This window comes from Dipodomys merriami, unplaced genomic scaffold (genome assembly GCF_024711535.1).
Source record: "Dipodomys merriami isolate MVZ:Mamm:240054 unplaced genomic scaffold, mDipMer1.0.p SCAF_574, whole genome shotgun sequence".
NCBI classification, from domain to species: domain Eukaryota; kingdom Metazoa; phylum Chordata; class Mammalia; order Rodentia; family Heteromyidae; genus Dipodomys; species Dipodomys merriami.
In genome coordinates this window covers 1-23,832 of record NW_027206151.1, presented here as the reverse complement: position 1 = coordinate 23,832, position 23,832 = coordinate 1, and the positions used below count along the sequence as shown (strand labels likewise).

Here is a 23,832-nt window from a genome sequence, read left to right as displayed (position 1 = left end):
ATAAAGGTTTTTATACCATATAAATGTTTTATATGTGGTTCATCCTCTCCCCTCCCCACCTCCGCAGTGCTGGGGTTTGAACTGGGCTTTGTACTTGCTACGTAAGTGCTCTGCCATGACCTTCCACGGGCCCTGATACCGAAGAGTCCACCATCCTCTCCACCTTCATGACCCCGTCCTGGAACCCACCTTCACCCTCTGGCCAGCTGCCCAGCACTCTGCAGGAGGAAGCTCTCCCCTCCATAGGCAAGGCGGTTGGGGCCAGGGGTGCTGTGGACACACTCCTCACCCATGGCTCCTCAGCCAGTGTATCTGACCTGCAGCCCTCTGAGGCCATGGGGACAGTGTCCTGGAGATCTGCCCTCCCACTCCCAGCGCTGAGCAGAGCCCAGCTCCCACTGGGTGTGGGAAGGGGCCGTGCCCCAGACCACCTGGGGCTGTTTCCCTCCCTAGCATTTTGTAGCCTGGGTACTTCTGCTGTCACCAGCCTGTCCTGCAATCCAGGCCACAGCCTCTGTTGACCAACGAGCCCATCACCTTCATAGTTAATCTGGGCTTTAAACCCTCCCCTCAGCACCCTGTCTACACAAAGGCAAGTGGACACGGGACCTTGGGACACGTGGCTCCAGATGGCCCAAGGCAGGCGTGTGTCGCTCGGGTCGGACCCGGGAGACCCTCCTTGGAGTTGGCTGTGTTGCACAGCTCCCGCATTCTGCCCAGCAGAGGGAAGGCACAGGTGTGCCCCTGCCCCTCCCTGTTCACAGCTGAGTGCCTGGCCTCTACCTGGCGGGCTTGGCCAGGTCACACAGGGGGCAGTGCCCAGCAGGTTCTGTGAGATCAGCTGCAAAAGGCTGTGAACCAGGAAACCAGGCCTGCCTTGGGCTCAGGCAGATGCTGAGCCTGCATCCCAGTGTGCAGGCCAGAGGACAGTGCACCCGCTTTCCCAGGGAGGGCGCCGGGGCCCTGCCACCCACCACTGCCCTCCTGGCAGCACCCATTCCCGCTGTCCCCTGCCCCAGACACGGGGCAGGGCCTTGGGTTCCTGGCTGTGCCCCTGTCCCTTCCTTCCCTAGGCCAGCCTGTGGCCTGGTCTGTGTGTGCTCAGGGCTCCATGAGTGGCTGTTGGCAGCCTGGGTGGGCAGGGTGCCCAGGGATCGCACGGTCCTCTCTAGACAGCCCCGTGGGGCGGTGCTCAGGTGCAGAGCGGCCGGCGGCCTGGGCACTCTTGGTCTGGGAGGAGGAGGAGGAGGAGGAGGAGGAGGCACCTTACCTGATCAGCTTGGTGATGCCCTCTCCAGTCTCCCACAGGGACCCTCCATGGCCCCTACAGAGAAGCCCACCTAATGCGTGGAAGATAAGATGCTCTGCCCCTGGGCCACAGGGAGGGGGGCCGGCAGGGGCGGGGCTCTGGCTCCCTGGGGTGCGGCCGGCAGGGGCGGGGCTCTGGGGCCGGCAGGGGCGGGGCTCTGGCTCCCTGGGGTGGGGCCGGCAGGGGCGGGGCTCTGGGGCCGGCAGGGGCGGGGCTCTGGCTCCCTGGGGTGGGGCCGGCAGGGGCGGGGCTCTGGCTCCCTGGGGTGGGGCTGGCAGGGGGCGGGGCTCTGGGGCCGGCAGGGGCGGGGCTCTGGCTCCCTGGGGTGGGGCCGGCAGGGGCGGGGCTCTGGCTCCCTGGGGTGGGGCTGGCAGGGGGCGGGGCTCTGGGGCCGGCAGGGGCGGGGCTCTGGCTCCCCAGGGGCGGGGCTCTGGGGCCGGCAGGGCGGGGCTCTGGCTCCCTGGGGTGGGGCCGGCAGGGGGCGGGGCTCTGGCTCCCTGGGGTGGGGCCGGCAGGGGCGGGGCTCTGGGGCCGGCAGGGCGGGGCTCTGGGGTTGGCAGGGCGGGGCTCTGGGGCCGGCAGGGCGGGGCTCTGGGGCCGGCGGGGCGGGGCTCTGGGGCTGGCAGGGGCGGGGCTCTGGGGCCGGCGGGGCGGGGCTCTGGGGCCGGCGGGGCGGGGCTCTGGGGCTGGCAGGGGCGGGGCTCTGGCTCCCTGGGGTGGGGCCGGCAGGGGCGGGGCTCTGGGGCCGGCAGGGGCGGGGCTCTGGGGCTGGCAGGGGCGGGGCTCTGGGGCCGGCGGGGCGGGGCTCTGGGGCCGGCAGGGGCGGGGCTCTGGCTCCCCAGGGGTGGGCGCCCTGGGAAGACCCGCCGGGCACCACCTGCTGCGCTGGGGCCGCGCCCTGGGCTCCCGGGGTGCGGAGGCTGGGGGCGGCCCGGGCCTCGCGGGGCGGAGCTGGCAGGAGGCGCCAGCCCCGCTGTCTCGTCCACCCCGCGCCCCGTGGCTCCGTAACCTGCCGCTCAGGTTCCTCCCGGCCCCGCCCCGCCCCGGCCTCCGGCCCCGCCGAGGCCCCGCCTGCCCGCGGAAACCGAGCGCCGCGCGGCGCGCGGACAGACAGACGGACGGACGGCCGGCACCGGCGGACGGGCCGCGGGCCGTCGGGGAGCAGGTGAGTGCGCCCCTCGAGTCTGCCGCTCGAGCCTTCGTGTCCCCGGACGACGGCGGACGGGGCGGGCGGCGGCCGAGGCCCGTCGGGTCCGGGCGCCGTGACCCACCCTCCCCGTCCGGCCCCTCCCAGCCGGGGGCTTGGGGGGGGTCTCCCCGCAGCAGGTCGGACCCCGCTGGGCGGAGGACCCCGCTGGGCGGAGGACCCCGGCCGAGGGGGCCCCGGGCTGGCCGGGGCTGGCCGGGGCTGGCCGGGGCTGGCAGGTGTCCTCCCGGGCTGCCCGGTTTCCTGGTTCTGGGTCCGGCCGGTCGGGGCTGCCTGTGACCCGGGAGGGCCAGCGGCCGCCCAGGCCCACCCCGCCGGGATGACCCGGGGTCCACCCTGTGCCCAGGCCTCTCCTGGACCCGCGGGCTCCCCGACCCGGCCTCTCGGGCCTCCCGATCCCCAGCTTTGCCTCCCTCTCCGCGGCTCCCGGGCCGGGCTGGCCCCGAGCCACCCGCGCCCGCCCCACCCAGCTCCACGAGGTGCCGCGGTGACTAAGCTGACCCCTCCCCAAGGTCACCGGCTGCGCGTGGACTGGAGTTTGAACTTGGAGCCAGTTCCTCCACCTCCCCTGCTCTGCTGGGGCCTCCTCCCCTCCACGCCCTCCGCTCCCCCGCTCCCGCTCCCCCACCCCATCCATTCCCCCCTCCACCCCATCCCCTCCACCACCCCTCCACCCCATCCCCTCCACCCCATCCCCTCCACCACCCCTCCACCACCCCTCCACCCCCCTCCACCCCTTCCCCCCATCCCATCCCCTCCACCACCCCTCCACCCCATCCCCTCCACCACCCCTCCACCACCCCTCCACTCCATCCCCTCCACCCCATCCCCTCCACCCCATCCCCTCCACCCCATCCTCTCCACCCCATCCCCTCCACCACCCCTCCACCACCCCTCCACTCCATCCCCTCCACCCCATCCCCTCCACCACCCCTCCACCACCCCTCCACTCCATCCCCTCCACCCCATCCTCTCCACCCCATCCCCTCCACCCCATCCCCTCCACCACCCCTCCACCCCATCCCCTCCACCACCCCTCCACCCCATCCCCTCCACCCCATCCCCTCCACCACCCCTCCACCCCATCCCCTCCACCCCATCCCCTCCACCACCCCTCCACCACCCCTCCACCCCCCTCCACCCCTTCCCCCCATCCCATCCCCTCCACCACCCCTCCACCCCATCCCCTCCACCACCCCTCCACCACCCCTCCACCCCCCTCCACCCCTTCCCCCCATCCCATCCCCTCCACCACCCCTCCACCCCATCCCCTCCACCACCCCTCCCACCCCTCCACTCCATCCCCTCCACCCCATCCCCTCCACCCCATCCCCTCCACCACCCCTCCACCCCATCCCCTCCACCCCATCCCCTCCACCACCCCTCCACCCCATCCCCTCCACCACCCCTCCACCCCATCCCCTCCACCCCATCCCCTCCACCACCCCTCCACCACCCCTCCACTCCATCCCCTCCACCCCATCCCCTCCACCACTCCTCCCCCTTACCCCCTCCCCCTCCCCCTTTCCCCCTACTCTCCACCCCCCCACCTTTCCACCCCCCCTTCATCCCTGGAAAATCTCTGCAGTGGAACCAAAGCCCCCAGGGCTTCTCGGGCTCCCAGAACCAGGGCAGGGCTGCTCCATCTCCACTGCCATTAGGTTACGTGGCTCCTCACTGAGGAAGGCCCTGGGGGTGAGATTTGGGGCGCTGGGGGTAGCCCTGAAGTCCTCTCCCCCAACCTGGGGCTGGAGCCCCAGCCTAGACTTAAAGGGGAGGCTGCGAGTCGTAGCCTGCACAGGCCTGTGCGCCTGCAGGCCGGGTCTGTGCTGGTTTGTTTTGCTCAGGTGTGTGTACCTGGCCCCACGTGCTCTGAGCCCTTGGTGGAGCCAGGAATCCTATGAAGCAAACACTTGGACTCGCCCACTGAGGTCATGAGCATTCCGGACATTCTCCATGGCTAGGTGGACGGAAGAATCTGGCCAAGCCCCCTCGGGCAAGCCAGAGCCCTAATGGCGTGACGGGAGCCACGGGGAGCAGGCCCAGGGTGGGGAGTCCCCCAGGACCTGGTCAAACCGGAAGGCACGGAGCAGCCTGGGCGCAGGACTGCCCCTTTGTCCCCCTGCCACCTCCCCTGCTGCTGACCCTACCCCAGCAGACCCAGACATGCTGGACCCCCCCCCCCAGTCTCCTTCACTGTGAAGGAGGTGGAAAACATGCTAACCCAGCTCCCCTTTCAGGGCTGTGAGGATAACCTGACTGCAGGTCCCCACTCGGTATGGGGCTGGCCTGGGGAAAGCCCAGATCAGACACCTGCCCACTGCAGCCGTCAAGCCTGTTTCCCAAAAATGCAGCCAGAGGGAGGCGGGGGGGGGGGGACTCCACCCCTGGAGAGACCCTGGCCAGGACAGGGCTCTGGTCTGCAGTGGAGACTCAGGGTGCCAGTCTTACCTCTGAACCCCATCCCTGTCCTCTCAGGCTCTCCCTTGAGCCAACCCTTGCGATCCCTGAGGTCAAGGCCTGCTCTTGGACACCCCAGAGTAAAGAGACCCTGTACCCCTCAGTTTGCCTTCTGGGTACCTAGAACCCCAGGGAACAGCCCACATGATCCTTCCCTGAACTGACTCTCTGACCCACGAGGAAGCCAAGGCCGGCCTCTGCAGCAGCCGTGCACGGGCACTGGCACCCTGGCAGAGCCTGTGGCAGGGCAGGAGCGGTCTGCTCACTCAGGCCCCGCCCTTTCCTGCCCCTGGCCCCCTGGCAGGCCCCCTGCCTCAGGGCTTTTGACTGAGCTGTTCTCTGCTCAGAGGTGGGTCCGGGCATTCACCCTTGGTCCCACTTCAGAGCCTCTCCGGCAGCCTCCGAGGGTTTCCCGTGCGAGGCTAAAGGCCTGGGTAGAAATGAGACCTCAGTGGACACCTTCTGGGGCACGGACCATGGACTCTGTTCCCTGAAGATCTGGCCACTGAGGGCTGTGGGCCTGGACCTGAGTGGGGGAGGGGAGAGCCCGGGACAACCCCAGCAGCAAAGTCACAGGTCCAGTCCTGGGAATAGCAAAGCCGTGGGCCTGGTAGGGGAAGTGCCTGCCTGGCTTCCTGTCCTCACGGGAGGCAGGGCCGGGCACTGACCCCAGACTCTGGTCTCATTAAGGTCTGCCCTCCCTGCCTCTGGCTGCTACCAAACTCACCATGAGCCAGTTGGGGTCTATGAGCTGCTGCCCGGGAGCTGCCAAGTAAGACCCCCAGCGCCCCCAGTCCCAGGGCACAGTCCCCGGGGGTGGGAGTGGAGTGGGTGGGGCTCCTCACTTGCCACTAACCCTGCAGTGGCAGCCTGGGCCGGTCTGACAGTGTGGCTGCTGTGGCCAAGATGAGCGCCAAGGACCTGTTTGGTGAGTGGGTCGGGCTTGGAGGGCGGGGGGACGTGGAGCCTGCCCCTCCTGCCCCTGTGTGTCCAGGCCTTGGTCCGGCCCCGAGGGACCGGAGGAGGCCTCTGGACCCTGACTCACTGAGAGGACTGGTGGTCTGTCCCCCAAGCTCCTGCCACCGAACACCCTGCCCCCACTCCGTAAGGGGAGAGGCCTTTACGAATAATTCAGGGAGCATCAATATTGATTCGACCGTGCAGCCCTGCAACCCGATCGAGGGGGCCAGAAGGCCTGGCTGCCAAGCGTCTGCTCCAAGGGAGCCTGGCCACAGCCCCTCCGTGGATCTACCACACCCTCCTCCCTGCCTTCTGGTGCTTGGTGCTCCACAGCTGGCAACGCACCGAGCCCCGCAGCCTGGAGATTCTTGGGTAGCTCTTAGGGTGGGGAAGCTGTGGCCCAGGCCCCTCCCTCAGGACAGCGGCACAGCCATGGCGGCCTCTGTGGGGGAGGCTGGCCTCCCGCCCGCCCCAGGACAGTGTCCACTCTAGGCGGGCCTCTTGTGCTCTCCTTCCCCCGCCCCGAGGCCTCAGCACAGGCTTCCTGGACACCTCCAGGGTTCCAGGAGAGGTCCACTCCCTCCTCGCGCCGTGCTGTCCCTCCTGCTGGCTGTGAGGGCTCACGCAGCAGCCCCCCTCGCCTCAGCTCCTCCCTCCTCGGGGGTCCCTCTGGGGGCCCAGCACCCCCTGGGCCGCGGGCCGTGGGGTTCACCTCCTGGGTGGGTGACAGCTGTTTCCCTCCAGAGCAGAGGAAGAAGTACTCCAACTCCAATGTCATCATGCACGAGACCTCGCAGTACCACGTCCAGGTGAGACGTGCCCAGGAAGCGCTCTGGGCAGGTGGGAAACAGCTCAGAGCTGGGGTGGTCCTGGCCGCTGCGGCTCAGAGAGGCTCTCAGTGGCCAGCAGGGCCCTGGGTGTCTGGCCAACACCACCCTGGGTGCCATGTAGCCCTCGATGGGAAGGAAGCTGTCCCCTGGCCCCAAAACAGGGAACTGGCTCCGGAGGGAGGCACTGGAACAAAGAGGTCCTTTATGAAGTGCTGCCGGGAGCCGGGGAGGCCGGGCCAGGCCGGGCCGGCACCCTGCGCCCTTTGACCAGCTGCCAGATCTGGAGAGCCTTCTCCTAGGTCTACCGTTTTAATTCACAGAACTCGGGCAATAGGTTTTTTTTGTTTTTTTGTTTTTTTTGGGTCTGGTCGTGGGGCCTGAACTCTGGGCCTGGGCGCTGTCCCTCAGCTCTTCAGCTCAAGGCTAGTACTCTACCACTTGAGCCACAGCGCCACTTCCAGCTTTTTTCTTTCTGCTTATGTGGTGCTGAGGAATGGAACCCAGGGCCTCAAGCATGCAAGGCAAGCGCTCTACCGCTGAGCCACCTTCCCAGCCCTCGGGCAATAGGTTTTTAAACGGTCCTCCATGCCTGGGAGCTGGCCAGGCTCGTAGCCATGATCCAAGTCTGTGGGACCATGGGTGAGGAAGATGGGGAGAGGACAGGATGGGATCCTCTGTGCCGCCAGCCCGGGCCTTGGGTCGCTGGGCCCTGGCCCTCCTGCTGTCCTTGCATCCTTCCCAGGCTCCACCTGCCCCCCTCAGGCTGAGGCAGGCTGCTGGCCCCAGCCTGGCTTCCTTCTCTGTGCCGTGGGTCCCAGGGACCAGCAGGAGTGTCCCGGGCTTCTGAGTACAGCTGTGTTGGGGGTACCAGGGTCCTACCCGCCCACCGGGGCCAGCGGGTGGCGGTGACCATTGCCAGCAACAGGGCACAGAGAGACGGATGGCTCCACCTGGTCCCTACCTTCCTGGATGGCGCTGCCGTCCTTCTCCGAGGTAGGACTTTGTCCTCCTTGCTGAGCAACCACCTGGGGCCACCAGGCTGGCCACTGGACTCTGTACCACACTGGCCTGGCTCAGCCTCGCTGTCGTGGGGGCCTTTCCTGCCTGGGCGAAGGCCAACAAGGGTGGAAGTGGTAGAGCTTTTCTGTCCCACCCAGTGAAGAAGCGGCTGCGCTGCAAGGGGGACACGGAAGCCTGGCCTTGCGTCTAACTCTCCACACAGTTAAGTGGGCGGGGGTGTTTCTGGTACCATCCACCCCAAGGGCCCAGGACAGCTCCGTCAGCACCCCACGTTCTTGCAGGGCCCCTGGTGTGTTTGCAGCCCCCCTGCCCCCGATCTGACCAATGTCCATTGCTACAGTCTTGTCTTTTTGGAAATGAGGTCCTTCAATTCACAGTCTCCTTTGTGAACTTAGCTTAAGGAGCTATGCAGAGGGTAGGGATTTGCCAGACCTAGGGTGCGGGGCATCTCTACCAGTCAGCCCAGCCCGGGGTCTCTCCCCGCTCTGCTCTCTTTCTGCATACAAAGGCAAAGGTGTTCTGACTTCACAGGGAAGTGTGTGTGTGTGTGTGTGTGTGTGTGTGTGTGTGCGCGCGCGCGCGCGCGCGCGCGTGCGTCGCGCGTGAATACTGGGCCTTGAGCTGAGGGCCTTGAATTTCTCACTCAAGGCTGGCACAATAGCACTTGAGCCCCACCTCCACTTCCAGCTTTTTGCTAGTTAATTAGAGAGAAGAGTCTCAAAAGACTTTTCTGCCCCAGCTGGCTTTGAACCTGGACCCTCAGATCTCAGTAGCTAGGATTACAAGTGTGAGCCACCAGCACCTGGCTTTTACCGCTATCCTTTGTTGAGTAGAAATGTTCGTTTTGATGACATCCAGGCATAACTACGTTTTCTTTCCTGGTTTGGTTTTTCTCTCCAAAAGAGCTGTCGCCTCAGCAAGACAGGATTCCTTCCATGTTTCTCGTGTCCATGCCTAGTGCAGTCTGCGGCCAGGACAGCGATCAGCTGTAAATTCTTTTTTTTTTTTTTTTGCCCGTGTGAGGCAGGGACCAGGCTTTTTTCTCAGATGAATGTACGCCTGTGCTGAGTAGGTTTTCATGCACCATGGAGCGTCTCTGGTGCCAGTTGTTAAACACTGATTGACCATGGGTGGGTCTGTTTCTGAAGTCTTCATTTCACTGACCTGTTAGGCCAGATACATGCTTTGACTCATTCATCTTGAAATCAGGCCATGCAAGTTCTCCAACTTTGTTCTTTTTCTTCCATTCCTCCCTCCCTCTCTCCCTCTCTCTCTCTCTCTCTCTCTCTCTCTCTCTCTCTCTCTCTCTCTCTCTCTCTCTCCCCCTGCCTTCTTCCCTTCCTTTCTCTCATCTTCCTTTCTTTCATGAGCTCTTGTTCTGTTGTCCAGGCTGGTCTAGAACGCCTAGACCATGATCTGGCCTCAGCCCCCTGAGTAGTTGGGCCACTGGCACATACCTCTCGATATCCAGATGAGACTTTCTTCTTTAGTATTCTAAACTCTTTGGACTTACATATAAATTTTAGAATCAGTTTGCCTATTTCTGCTCCCAAAGAAGGACTACTGGAATGTGTTTGGCTCCGAGTCAAATATATAAGCACAATTTGAGAGACTTGATATTATAACAATATTGCATTTTCCTATCCATGAGCATGGGATATCTTTCTATTTATTAAATCATCTAATTTGCCAACAAATATTTTGTGGGTTTTGTTGGAGCTTTTTGTTTGTTTGTGCCAATCCTGGGGCTTGAACTCAGGGCCTGTGTGCTGTCCCTGAGCTCTTTTTTTTTTTGAGCCACAGATCCACCTCTAGTTTTCTGGTGGTTAATTGGAGAAAAGAGTCTCTCAGACTTTCCTGCCCAGGCTGGCTTTGAACCACCATCCTTCAATCTCACCCTCCTGAATCTCTAAGATTACATGCATGAGCCACCAGCACCTAGTGATTTGTTTTTTTGAGTACTAGGGTAGAATCTGGGGTCTTACACATGCTCTGAAAGGACTCTACTACTTGGACCATACCCCCACCCCTTTTCTTTTGTATTTTCATTTTTAGATAGGTCTCCCTAACTTTGCTTGGATTGGACCAGAACTGGCAATTCCCCTTTGTCTCATGAGTAACTGGGATTATAGGTGTGTATCACCATACACTGATTTTTTTTCTCAATATTGAATCAGCCTTACATTCTGGAATAAACATCATTTATTCAAGATACATTATACTTCTTTGTGTCCATGCACTAATTCGCTGACATTTTGTTTAGTTTTTTTTTTTTTTTTCCCCTTTGGTCGGTTGTGGGACCTGAACTCTGGGCCTGGGCGCTGTCCCTCAGCTCTTCAGCTCAAAGCTAGCTCTACCACTTGAGCCACAGTGCCACTGGCTTTTTCTGTTTATGTGGTATTGAGGAATGGAACCCAGGGCCTCATGCATGCAAGGCAAGCACTCTACCACTGAGCCACCTTCCCAGCCCCTAGGGGTTTTTGTATCAATGTCCATTACAAGTCTGAATTTATTTTTATTTTTATTTATTTATTTTTTGGGTCCGGTTGTGGGGCCTGAACTCTGGGGCTGGGCGCTGTCCCTCAGCTCTTCAGCTCAAGGCTAGCGCTCTACCACTTGAGCCACAGCGCCACTTCCGGCTTTTTTCTTTTTGCTTATGTGGTGTTGAGGAATCGAACCCAGGGCCTCATGCATGCAAGGCAAGCGCTCTACCACTGAGCCACCTTCCCAGCCCCACAAGTCTGAATTTATAACTTTCTCATATAACGTCTTTGGCAGGTTTGTGTATCATAGTAGGGTTGAACTTATAAGACAGTAGAGGGAAAAAGACAGTGGGCGAGTATTCCTTCCTCCTTTTTTCAGAAAGAAACTTGAGAAACTTGATATTTTCCCCTTAAATATTGTTAGAATTCACCACTTAGGCCTTTTGCACACAGGGTTTCTTGGTAGGAAATTCTGACTATTGATTAACTTTATTTATTGTCTGTGTGATTTGTAGAGATGGCCCCTCTTTTGTTTTAGGGATTTAATGTTTTAGTTAGTATTTTTCTTTTTCTTTTTTTGTCTGTCATGGGGCTTGAACTCTGGGCCTGGTGTCTGCTACTAAGCTTAAGACTAGTGCTTTACCACTTGAGCCACAGCTCTACTTCCAGCTTGTTGGTGGTTAATTGTTTCCTGTCCGGGCTGGCTTCAAACCTCAATTCTCAGACCTCAGCCTTCTGAGTAGCTAGGATTGCAGGCATGAGCTGCTAGCTCCTGGCCTGGCCTTGTTTATATGCAAAGATAGAGATTGAACCCATAGCCTTTTGCATCTAGACATGTGCTCTACCACTGACCTATATCTTCAATTGCTTCATTTCAAATATTTGGCAATTTTCTGAGTTTTTGTTGTTGTTGTTGGTGGTGGTGGTGGTGGTGGTGGTGATGGTCATGGGGCCTGAACTCTGGGCCTGAGCACTGTCCCTCAGCTCTTCAGCTCAAGACTAGTGCACTACTACTTGAGCCACAGTGCCACTTCTGGCTTTTTCTGATTATGTGGTGCTGAGGAATCGAACTCAGGGCCTCATGCATGCAAGGCAAGCACTCTACCACTGAGCCACCTTCCCAGCCCATTTTCTGAGTTTTATGCTTGTTTTGTTTTGTCAGTCATGTGGCCTGAACTCCAGCCCTGGGCACTGTCCCTGAGCTCTTTTGCTCAGAGCTAATGCTCTACCACTTTGAACACAGGACCACTTCCAGTTTGTTGGTGGTTAATTGGATACTATGTGGCTTATTGGTAGCGTACTGCCTAGCATGCCTGAGGCCCTGGGTTCGATTCCTCATCACCACATAAACAGAAAAAGACAGAAATGGTGCTGTGGCTCAAGTGGTAGAGCGCTAGCCTTGAGCAAAAGAAGCTCAGGGACAGTGCCCAAGCCCTAAGTTCAAGTCTCAGGACTGGCAAAAAGAAAAAGTCTCACAGACTTTTCTGCCTGGGCTGACTTTGATCCTCAGATCTCAACCTCTAGGGTAGCTAGGATTACAGGTGTGAGCCGCCAGCACCCAGCAATTTTCTAAGGTTTTTTTTTTTTTTTTTGCCTGTCATGGGGCCTGAACTCTGGGCCTGGGCGCTGTCCCTCAGCTCTTCAGCTCAAGGCTAGCGCTCTACCACTGGAGCCACAGCGCCACTTCTGGCTTTTTCTGTTTATGTGGTGTTGAGGAATCGAACCCAGGGCCTCATGCTTGCAAGGCATGCACTCTACCACTGAGCTACGTTCCCAGCCCCCTAAGTTTTTATTATTGATATCTACTTTAATTCTAGTATGGTCAAAGAACATATGCTCAGTATGGTTCCAGCCTTTAGGTTTTTTTTTTGTGGGGGAGTGTTCCAGTCTTGGAATTTAAACTCAGGGCCTGAGCTGTCCTTGAGCTTCTTCGCCTTGAGCTAATGCTCTACTACTTGAGCCCCAGCCCCAGTTCTTGCTTTTTGGTGGTTCACTGGAGATGAGATTCTCATAGGCTTTCCTGCCTGGCTGGCTTCAAACACTGGCAGCCTCAGGTCTCAGCCTCCTGAGTACCCACCAGCCCCCATCTGAAATGCTCTAAGACTTGTTTTGTTAGCTTAACAACATGGTTTTGTTCGTGCAGGGTGTGTTTTGCTAGCCCTGCATTTCAGGTTTTGCCCTGTTTCACACAGGAGCGCTTCTCCTATTCCACGCTGTGTATCCACTCATTATTTGACTTTTTGGTGGACATATCAGCTGGGCCTAGCTTTTATTATTATGGTGGTTCTGCAGTGAATAAGCTTGTACCTGTGCCACATTTTGTACCTGTGTAGGTTTCCTGACGTAGAACTGGAAAGCAAGGTTGTTGTACCTTTGTAAGTGTCACGACTCTCTTCAGAAGGCTGGGCAGGCGTTGGACTCCCGTCTCCACATCGTAACTTGTAGGAGGAAGCACAGGATCTGTCCTATTGTAGAGTAGGTAAAAATTTCAATGGTCTGTTCATTTCTAAAATAATAGTCTTAGGGTATCGGTTTATGGTTTGCAGGGTTTTTTTTAAGATTTTTTTCAGAATTTAATGAGAAATTAAAATTTTTAAAAATACAAATAGATGTTCATGTTCTTTAATACTGAACAAAAAGTATGAGTAGAACCAAAAGTTAACATTATCACACTTGTTTACACTATCTAGTTTTTCATATGAACATTACTGTTCAAATAGAAAATAGGTGGAGATTTAGGGATGGAAAGAGAGAAAACCAGAACTTCTACCACGTTTATTCTTCCACACTGTGTTCTGCTGTGCTGACAGATTCGGCTTCAACTTCTCCTCCATGCAGGAAGTCAGTTGTATATGAAATTGAACCTGCTCAACAACTGAGGGAGACTAGAAATGATGGGGCCATATCCTGGTGCATTCTCATATAATTCAAACAGCGGTGCAGCTACCAACTTGTAATTTTTGGGAACTTCAAACAGGGCTTTCTCTTGAGGCTGAACCAGAAACAACTTCTTATGTTCCTTAGGCTTTGTAATATGGCAGGCATATATGGGTACTGAGGAGGTTCGAAGCTTGGTCTCCACCCATTACCAATGCAGCCGTCAGTGACCCAGCCTGGCAGAGCTCCATCTTGACGACCTAGTATCTCTGTCATGAGGCGTTTGGGTCCTTCAGCTTCGTCTTCTCTTGGGTTAAGTTCACCACCAGGTAATTTGAAGACGTTGTTCCCAGCTGTAACAGCAACACATGGGTCAGCTGGTGCTCATGTTCAATCCGAACCCCTTCTACCATCCGCCTCATTCCAATTTTGTCAAATTCCTCCCTCATGCGCTGAGATCTGGCTGCAGCAGAGCTGTCCTTTTCATAGAGGGGCTCTTTCGTACCAAAAGCGTAATCGGTAAGAGGGTACAGAGTGATGGTGCGCTCCAGGGTGAGAGGTTTGGTTCGCTGGATGTACTTGTTACCAGACTGAATCATCCGTGAATGATTGGGCGGTACCACACATGCTGGCGAACTCAGGCACTGCAAGCGAGGACAAAATAGGGTGTAAGGAAGACATCCCCCCGCCCCCCTCCCCCGTGTGGGCGGTGGTTATCGGCTTCCCCCTCAACAGCTGCCACCCACCATTGATGCAAGAAAGCGGAGAAGACTGGTTTGCAGTTCTTATATTCAATGAGTGCATGCAATTTACTATGTTAAAAAGTAATTTAGGCTGGGCACTGGTGGCTCACGCCTGTAATCTTAGCTACTCAGGAGGCTGCAATCTGAGGATCGAGGTTCAAAGCCAGCCTGGGCATGAAAGGCTGTGAATCTCTCTCTCTCTCTCTCTCTTTTTTTTTTTTTGTCAGTTGTGGGGCTTGAACTCTGGGCCTGGGCACTGTCCCTGCGCTCTTCAGCTCAAGGCGAGGTCTCTACCGCTTAAGCCACAGCGCCACTTCTGGTTTTCTGGTGGTTAATTGGAGATAAGGGATTCGTGGACTTTCCTGCCCGGGCTGGCTTTGAACCATGATCCTCAGATCTCAGCCTCCTGAGTAGCTAGGATTACAGGTGTGAGCCACCGGCGCCTGGCATGTGAATCTCTTATCTCCAATTAACCACCAGAAAACCAGAAGTGGCGCTGTGGCTCAAGTGGTAGAGCATTCACCTTGAGCTGAAGAGCTGAGGGATAGAGTTCAAGCCCCACAACCAAAAACAAAACAAAACAATACACAAACAACAACAACAAAAAAAAATAATTACCACCAAAAAGCCAGAAGTGGAGCTGTGGCTCCAGAGGTAGAGTGCATGCCTTGAGCAAAAAAAAAAAAGAAGCTCAGAGACAAAGCCCAGACCCAGAGTTCAAGCCCCAGGACCAGCAAAAATTAAAAATTGAAAAATTGCCGGGTGCCGGTGGCTCACACCCATAATCCTAGCTACTCAGAAGGCTGAGATCTGAGGATCACAATTCAAAGCCAGCCTGGGCAGGAAAGTCAGTGAGACTCTTTTCTCCAATTAACAACCAGAAAACAGGAAGTGGCGCTGTGGCTCAAGAGGCAGAATGCTTCCGTGAGCTGAGGGACAGTACCTATCAGAGTTCAAGACACCGCAGAAGAATAACAAAAGCAAAAGGGGCTGAAAGACTGGTTCTAATGATAGAGTACTGAGTACTGTCTACCGAACACAAGGCACAAAGCCCAGCATTTAAATCCTAATACAGAGAGAGAGAGAGAGAGAGAGAGAGAGAGAGAGAGAGAGAGAGGAGAGAGAGAGGAGAGAGAGAGGAGAGGGAGAGGAGAGGGAGAGAGAGAGAGGAGAGGGAGAGGGAGAGGAAAGAAAAGAAAAGAAAATTAGCCCTTTATATTTATTGCCTATGTTTTTCTGACTTCTAATTTTTCTTTTTCCTTCCTTTCTTCCTTTCTTTGCTTTTTTTTTTTTTTTTTTTTCTTTTCTGCCAGTCAGTTCTGGAGCTTGAACTCAGGGCCTGGGTTCTGTCCCTGACCTTTTGTGCTCAAGGCTGGTGCTCTACCACTTGAGCCACAGCTCTACTTCTGCTTTTTGGTAGCTAATTGGAGATGGGTGTCTCAGGGACTTTCCTAGCTTTAAACCACAAAACTCAGATCTCAGCCTCTTGAGTAGCTAGGATTACAGGTGTGAACCACCGGCACCTACCTTACAGGAAGTCTTTTTTTGAGCTTTTTTTTTTTTTTTTTTTTGACAGTCTTAGTATATAGTCCTGGCTGGCCTTGAACTCACAATCCTTTGTCTCTACCTCTGAGTACTAGGGTGGGAGGTATAGAATTTTTTTTTTTGTCAGTCGTTGGGCTTGAACTCTGTGCCTGAACGCTGTCCCTGCGCTCTTCAGCTCAAGGCAAGCGCTCTACTGCTTGAGCCACAGCGCCACTTCCGGTTTTCTGGTGGTTTATTGGAGCTAAGAGTGTCACAGACTTTCCTGCCTGGGCTGGCTTTGAACCATGATCCTCAGATCTCAGCCTCCTGAGTAGCTAGGATTACAGGTGTGAGCCACTGGCGCCCAGCTGGAAATTTTTCTTTTTATATTCTGGTGCTGGGGACTGATCCCAGCACTGTTCATTCCAGCCATGCAATCTACTTCTGAGCTATACCCCCAGCCAGAAATTCTAATTTTGTTATTAAGTTAAATTTATTGGTCTTTCACGTGTCCTTGCTGAGCAAAGTGCAATGTGGAAAGGCTCTTCTAAGATAATCAGAAATTATCCTGTATTTTCTTTTTTGGTCAGTCATGGGGCTTGAACTCTGGGCCTAGACGCTGTTGCTCAGCTCTTCAGCTCAAAGTGAGCACTCTACCACTTGAGCCACAGCGCCACTTCTGGTTTTCAGGTGGTTAATTGGAGATAAGAGTCTCAGACTTTCCGGGCAGGGTCGGCCTTGAACCATGATCCTCAGATCTCAGCCTCCTGAGTAGCTAGGATGACAGGTGTGAGCCATTGCCACCTGGCTTCCTAAATTTCCTTCCAGCGCTTTTATTGCCTTGTCAAGTTTTTCAGTTAGGTGAGCCTGTTTGTCCTGGCTTCTATCCTGCGTTTATCCAGCTTTCCCAGCACTGTTTACTGAATCTCGAGTCTCCGTGGAAGGGTTTCACTCAGGAAAAGCAGGGAAGAGTGCCTGAGCCAGGCTCCTGGAGAGAAGACACAGGGTGGGCAGGGCCGCCGGCCCCAGGGCCCGGGGGTGCTTTGGTTCTGTGCGCACCCTCTGAGGGTCTTCCTGGGCCAGTGCTGCCCCAGACAAGGGAGACAGCACAACCCCGCCCCAGGCTGTGGCAGGCGCACACCATGGGGGGGGCTGAGGAATGGCCACCAAAGTGGCCAGAGAGGATGCAGTCAGCGAAGGAGGGCTGCAGGCAAAGGCAGAGCCTCTGGAGGGAGGGAGGCCGCCCTGGAGCGGAGTGTCCGGGGATGGGAGGAGTGAGGGCTGCGGGACAAGGCTGCAAAGGATCTGGAGTTGGTCTTATTTATTTATTTTTGCCAGTCTCGGGTTGTGAACTGAGGGCCTGGTCGCCATGCCTGAGCTTCTTTTTGTTCAAGGCTAGTGCTCTACCACTTCTGGCTTTTTGTGGGAATGGGGTACTGAGGAATGGAACCCAGAGTTTCATGCATGCTAGGCGGACACTCGACCACTGAGCCACCTTCCCAGCCCCAAGTCTGGAATTGTTTAAAGGTCCTACTCAGCACACAATCATGACCCTGAGTCAGAATGGAGACTCCCCATCCTGAGCTGGCTTCCCTCAGGAAGCCGGTTGTCCCAGGCTGCTCTGGGGCAGCCGTCGAGGCTAGCATGGGCACAAGCAGTGACCGCCGACCCTTCCCCAGCACCTGGCCACATTCATCATGGACAAGAGTGAGGCCATCACATCGGTGGACGATGCCATCCGGAAGCTGGTGCAGCTGAGCTCCAAGGAGAAGGTGTGGGCGCAGGAAGTGCTGCTGCAAGTGAACGACAAGTCGCTGAGGCTGCTGGACATCGAGTCTCAGGTACCCGCTGGCCACGGGGCCGGGAGCAGGCGGGCAGACGCCGGGCCTGACCTGTGCTTCCGCCAAAGGTGCAGCGGCCTCTCTGGAGCGCCCCCATCTGGCCCGTGGAAGGGTGCGGACAGGGCGCGCAGGAGGCCGGCACAGCTGAGTCTCGGCCTCTCTGGGCAGCCTGTGCGGGCTCCACTCAGTGTCTGCTGTGGCCATGTCCGCAGCCCAGCCCTCGTCTTCAAGAACTGGCTGGCTGCGGTGAGCCCGGCCCAGTTGTGTCCAGGGTCAGTGCTCTGAGCCACAGCGGCCCTGGCCGGTCCTATCGTTGTCTGTGTTTATGCCTGTGGCCGTGTCTGGCCTGGGCTCTCTGGTGCACCTGCAGGTCTGTGCAGGTCTGATGTCTATGGACCAAAGTCCCTGTGCCACGGCCGCACTCGAGGCCTGCCCCATGTTGGGGTCCGAGCCTGTGTCCACCGCCTGTCCCTAGGAGGAGCTGGAGAACTTCCCGCTGCCCACCGTGCAGCACAGCCAGACAGTGCTGAATCAGCTGCGGTACCCCTCTGTGCTGCTCCTGGTGTGCCAGGACTCCGAGCAGACCAAGCCCGACATCCACTTCTTCCACTGTGACGAGGTTGAGGTGAGCCAGGCGGCCGGGCATGGGCCTCCCAGACACTGCCGGGTGGGCCTGGGGTCGCCCCGACACTGCCGGGTGGGCCTGGGGTGCCCTGAGCTGCATGGGGTTGCCCCGACACTGTCGGGTGGGCCTGGGGTCACCCCGACACTGCCGGGTGGGCCTGGGGTCGCCCCGACACTGCCGGGTGGGCCTGGGGTCGCCCCGAGCTGAGCCGACATGCCTGTGTCCCTAGGCAGAGCTGGTGCAGGAGGACATTGAGAGCGCGCTGGCCGACTGCCGCCTGGGGAAGAAGACGCGGCCCCAGACCCTGAAGTAGGGCCGGGAGGGCCGCGGGCAGCGGGTCTCACGCAGGGCTGTGGACCGGGTTGGGAGGGCATCAGGAGGCAGGGCCCAGGCCAGGACCACTGACAGGCTGAGCCGGGCCTTTCTTTCCCTCTAGAGGCCACCAGGAGAAGATCCGGCAGCGGCAGTCCATCCTGCCCCCTCCCCAGCCTCCAGCCCCCATACCCTTCCAGCACCGGGCCGGAGAGTCTCCCCAGGCCAAGAACCGTGTGGGCCCCCCAGTGCCACTCAGTGAGCCAAGTAGGTTGGGGTGACGGGGTCTCCCGGGGTCCGAGGCCGGGGGTGACGGGGTCTCTCCTGTCTTGCTCCGTCTCTACCAGGCTTCCGCCATCGAGAGTCTCAGGACGAGGAGCCCCGGGCTGTGCTGGCTCAGAGGATTGAGAAGGAAACGGTGGGTGTCCAGCCTGGCCGGGCCTCCCCCCTTCCCCGGGCCCATGCCTGTCCCTCGACTCTTCCCCAACGGAGGGGATGGCCACAGCTGACCCCCGTCCCCTTCCAACCCCAGCAAATCCTCAACTGTGCTCTGGACGACATCGAGTGGTTCGTGGCCCGGCTGCAGAAGGCAGCAGAGGCTTTTAAGCAGCTGAACCAGAGGAAGAAAGGGAAGAAGAAGGGGAAGAAAGGACCAGCAGGTGGGGACAGAGGGGAGGGTTACTGGGGCACAGAGGAGAGGGGTTGCAGGGGGGCAGGGGAGAGGACCACAGGGGGGAGGCGGCAGAGCCGCTGTGGGCCACACGGGCCGGGGCAGGACAGGCGGGTTGGCACGGGACAGCGGGCAGGCTGGATGGACGCAGCGTGGCTGGAGCCGTGCACACCCAACTCCTCACCCCATGCTAGAGGGCGTCCTCACGCTGCGGGCACGGCCCCCCTCAGAGGGAGAATTTGTTGACTGTTTCCAGAAAACCAAGCTGGCCATCAACCTGCTGGTGAGTCAACAGCCTGTGCGGGCGGCAAGGGCAGAGGCCGGCTGCCACCGCCCACCTGTCACCTGTCACCTGCCGCTTGTTTCCCTGCAGGCAAAGCTGCAGAAGCATATCCAGAACCCCAGTGCAGCAGAGCTGGTGCACTTCCTCTTCGGGCCTCTGGACCTGGTGCCTGGGGCCGGGCCGGGCAGGGCGGGGGCTGGGGAGGGGTATGGGGGGGTGGGCCTGTGCCCACCTTGGGCAGCTCATGTGGGCTGTGGCCAGGCTCTCAGGGGCCCGGGCCCTGTGGAGGAGCTGGCTGTGCATGGCACGGCTCCCTCTGAACCGTACTGTCCCTCAGATTGTCAACACCTGTGGAGGCCCAGACATCGCTCGCTCCGTGCTCAGCCCCCTGCTCTCCCGGGAGGCCGCTGGCTTCCTGCGCGGCCACCTGGTCCCCAAGGAGATGGCACTGTGGGAGTCGCTGGGGGAGACCTGGACGAGGCCCCGGTACAGCGTGGGGGAACAGGACGGGGGCGGGGGTCAGCTCTGACGTCCCGGGACTGACCCCCTGGCCTGCCCACTCCAGCTCCGAGTGGCCCCGGGAGCCTCAGGTGCCCCCCTATGTGCCCAAGTTCCACAGCGGCTGGGAGCCCCCCCTGGACGTGCTGCAGGAGGCTCCCTGGGAGGTGGAAGGTCTGGCACCCGCGCCCGACGACCAGGTCAGCCGGGGCTCGGGAGCCCCGCCTGTCACCCGCCTGCACCCAGCCCCCACAGACCAGGCTGTCTGTCCACTCTCCCCACAGCTGACCCCCATGGGCCGACTGTCCACGCGACACTCCCCCAAGCACAGCCTCTCCGCCGAGCCTGCCGGGCCCCCAGAAGCCTTCGCGCCCCTCAGCTCCCCGCAGGCTCACAGGTAAGGACCCCCACCTCCAGCAGGCCACGCCCCTCACCCCCACCCAGAGCAGGCCACGCCCCACAGCCCCATCCTGAGCAGGCCACACCCCACAGCCCCATCCTGAGCAGGCCACGCCCCACAGCCCTGCCCAGAGCCGGCCACGCCCCTCAGCCCCCACCCAGAGCAGGCCACGCCCCACAGCCCCATCCTGAGCAGGCCACGCCCCTCACCCCCACCCAGAGCAGGCCACGCCCCACAGCCCTGCCCAGAGCAGGCCACGCCCCACAGCCCTGCCCAGAGCCGGCCACGCCCCTCATCCCCCACCCAGAGCCGGCCACGCCCCACAGCCCCATCCTGAGCAGGCCAAACCCCTCACCCCCACCAGAGCAGGCCACGCCCCACAGCCCCATCCTGAGCAGGCCACGCCCCACAGCCCTGCCCAGAGTAGGCCACGCCCCTCACCCCCACCAGAGCAGGCCATGCCCCTCACCCCCACCAGAGCCAGCCACGCCCCTCAGCCCCACCAGAGCCAGCCACGCCCCTCAGCCCCCACACCAGCGCAGGCCACGCCCCTCGGCACACTGCATCCTGGGCTGCCACTGCCAGAATCAGAACCTTCATCCACGTGCCTCAAAAATACTTTTCCAGAGCTGGGAAGATGGCTCAGTGGTAGAGCGCTTGCCTTGCATGCATGGGGCCCTGGGTTCGATTCCTCAGCAGCAAAAGCAGGAAGTGGTGCTGTGGCTCAAGTGGTAGAGCGCCAGCCTTGAGCTGAAGAGCTGAGGGACAGAGCCCCAGGCCCAAAGTTCAGGCCCCACAACTAAGAAAACACCTTTTCCAAATTAGAAAGCACCTAGTTTTCATCTTAACTTTGTCACCAAACTGAAGGGGAAACTTCAGGTTATTCAAGTTGTTTCAGGAGAATTCACCGGCCTAATACATCAGGTCTTCTCATAGTTTCTGGTTTTGAACCAAGGTTGGAAGGAGAAAGTGACATAGCTCGGTAGTAGAGCACTTGTCTAGAATTCACAAGGCCCGTAGGTTCAATCCCCAGCACAGACCAAAACGAAAAGTTAGAAATCTAATATATACCATTGCTCTTAAATGGCAGCTCCACCAAACATCGTGAGAGTGATTTAGGGTTTGGGGACAGAGGGTTGGGCCAGTAACCACTCCCTACCTACTGTAGCCCAAGGTGAGTGACATGCACACCTTTGGACCTTCCTGGCCTTGGGATGCCTGGAGAGTCCGGTATCTGCCAGACAGCAGGATTCAGTCTCCAGAGGGAGCGGCTGGGTCATCAGCTCCAGCCCTGTCAGCACGGGTCCTAGCTAGAAGCACACAGGAGACATGATCAACCTGCCTGTCCTCTCAGCCCCTGAAGCCTGACCCTGCCAGAATTCACTCCGTGCCCTGGGGTGCAGGTGCTCCACCCAGCAAGCATCGGATGTCTCCAAATGGCTGTGGCTGGACACTGCCCTCCCCAGGAGTGCCTGGTTTGGGCCTCCGCCCCCCCGGGGGGGGGCAGGCCTGGAGCCCATGAGGGGGCCTGGGTTGGCCGGCTTTGAGAGTGCATCCTGCCACCTCCCGCCAGCCCCTCCCCCCCAGCACGGCGTCACAGTTTCCATTCCTGGCTGGAGCTGGCGGCACAGCCTCTCCCCGCCAAGATTTGGGCAGTGCCACAGAAGGCTGCCGGTCAGCTGCCAGCCCCAGAGGAGACCCCAGCCCAGCTCTGGGCCTCAACCCCTCCTCTCCCGCTCAGGGGCTACCAGCCAACGTCAGCCATGACCAAGTACGTGAAGATTCTCTATGACTTCACAGCACGCAACGCCAATGAGCTCTCTGTGCTCAAGGATGAAGTCCTGGAGGTGAGGTTCAGGCTGCAGGGTTGGTGAGGACCACCCAGGACAGAGGCAGCCGCCAGACCCTGGCCCCAGGCTCCCTGGCCCCGGGCCCCACCTGGGTCCCCGAGCCGGGTCTTCCTGGCCTGGGGCATGGCGGGACTGAGTGGCCCTCCTGTCTGGGGACCCTCTGTCGCAGGGACCCTGCAGTGAGGCGGGAGGGGCGGTCACTGCTGCCGCCAGCACGGCTTATCTGCACCAGCTCTGTTGGCAGCAACTGAAACCAGGCCACCCACTGAGGGATGGAAAGTGGAGTAGGCTAGAGGGAGGGTGTCCTCGCCACCACAAGGGGCACTCCCTGCCGGACGCAGCAGAGGCCAGACAGGGAGGGGGCAAATCTAAGATGGCACCAGAAGGGCAAGGGCTGGCTCTGGAGAGGGGGCCGCTAAAGTGGGTGGGGTGGGAGGTCCCTGGACCCCACATGTGCTGGTAGCCAGGGAAGGGGTGCCGGTGGGGTGGTGGTCTGGGGGATTGAGGAAGGTGGGGTCTGGGGTGAGGAGGGTGGTGGTCTTGGGGGTGAGGCCCCAGCAGGGTGGCAGCCACAGCGAGTTGACACCTCCTTCTTGCTCCCCCTCGCCCCCGCAGGTGCTGGAGGATGGCCGGCAGTGGTGGAAGCTTCGGAATCGCAGTGGCCAGGCCGGCTATGTGCCCTGTAACATCCTGGCTGAGGCCCGGCCGGAGGACGTGGGGGTGCCTCTGGATCAGGTGCGAACTGTCCTGGGCTCTTCTGTCCTTCAGGGCCATGGCTCTGGGGGCCGGGGGTGGGCGGGGAGCCGTGGGAGCGCTGTCTCAGCGCCACACTGGGGCTGACCTGGGGACCCTGCTGTCCTGGGCTCTGTCTCAGCGCCACACTGGGCCTGACCTGGGGACCCTGCTGTCCTGGGCTCTGTCTCAGCGCCACACTGGGGCTGACCTGGGGACCCTGCTGTCCTGGGCTCTGTCTCAGCGCCACACTGGGCCTGACCTGGGGACCCTGCTGTCCCCGCCCCATGCAAGTCTGGCACTGGAGCTCCTCTTGACCAAAGGAAAGGAAAGACAGGGTGGCCTGTGCAAGGCCTTACGGCGCCTCCCCTCCCTCACCCTCACAGGCGAACCAGAAATACTGGGGTCCCTCCAGCCCAACCCACAAACTGCCCCCAACTTTTGCCGGAAACAAAGACGGTGAGCCATTGGGCCTGTGGGGGAGGAGAGGGGCAAGCATGCGTGTCCCGCCCATCGGGGCGGAACCAAGAAAGCCACGCCCATGAGGAGGCGGGGCCGTGCGCCACGCCTGCGGGGGCGGACCTATGCGTGTCACACCCACAGAGGGGCGGGGCTAAGCACGTGCCAGAGCCAATGGGGGAGGACCAGTGGGTACCACCCCCGCGGAGGGGCGGGGCCGCGCCTGTCCCGCCCACGGAGGGGCGGGGCCGCGCCTGTCACGCCCACGGGGGCGGGGCTGAGCACCTGCACCACGCCCACAGAGCTGATCCACCACATGGACGAGGTCAACGACGAACTCATGAAGAAGATCAGCCACATCAAGGCGCAGCCGCAGCGGCACTTCCGCGTGGAGCGCAGCCAGCCCGTGCAGCTGCCGCTCACCTTCGAGTCGGGGCCCGAGCAAGTCCGCGCCTGGCTGGAAGCCAAGGCCTTCAGCGGCCGGTGAGCTGCGGTGGGGTGCGGGGGGCGCCGGGGCCGGGCCCGCGCCCGCGCTCACCCCTGCCGCCCCCAGGATCGTGGAGAACCTGGGCATCCTGACGGGCCCCCAGCTGTTCTCGCTGAACAAGGAGGAGCTGAAGAAGGTGTGCGGCGAGGAGGGCATCCGCGTGTACAGCCAGCTGACGGTGCAGAAGGCGGTGCTGGAGGTGAGCGGGCCCCGCACGGGGGGGGGGGCGAGGGGAAGGGGGGCGGAGGAGCCCCGCACGGGG

The 23,832-nt window shown here is 59.8% G+C and overlaps 1 protein-coding gene and 1 pseudogene across 1 annotated transcript; one reads left to right on the top strand and one right to left on the bottom strand.

Moving 5' to 3' along the window:
* Nucleotides 1-2,375: 2,375 nt before the first annotated feature.
* Nucleotides 2,376-23,769, top strand: LOC138812990 (epidermal growth factor receptor kinase substrate 8-like protein 2; the record flags this gene model as incomplete). Its single annotated transcript, XM_070001229.1, has 20 exons — nucleotides 2,376-2,474; nucleotides 5,667-5,748; nucleotides 5,840-5,904; nucleotides 6,681-6,745; nucleotides 17,093-17,254; nucleotides 17,730-17,879; nucleotides 18,109-18,188; nucleotides 18,316-18,458; nucleotides 18,539-18,609; nucleotides 18,724-18,850; nucleotides 19,056-19,144; nucleotides 19,235-19,309; nucleotides 19,482-19,630; nucleotides 19,710-19,842; nucleotides 19,927-20,039; nucleotides 21,784-21,889; nucleotides 22,508-22,627; nucleotides 23,011-23,083; nucleotides 23,386-23,566; nucleotides 23,637-23,769. Coding segments are annotated over exons 2-20 (2,079 nt in total), but the record flags the coding sequence as incomplete, so codon positions are not given.
* On the bottom strand, nucleotides 13,112-13,798 carry LOC138812993 (cleavage and polyadenylation specificity factor subunit 5 pseudogene; annotated as a pseudogene).
* Nucleotides 23,770-23,832: the final 63 nt, after the last annotated feature.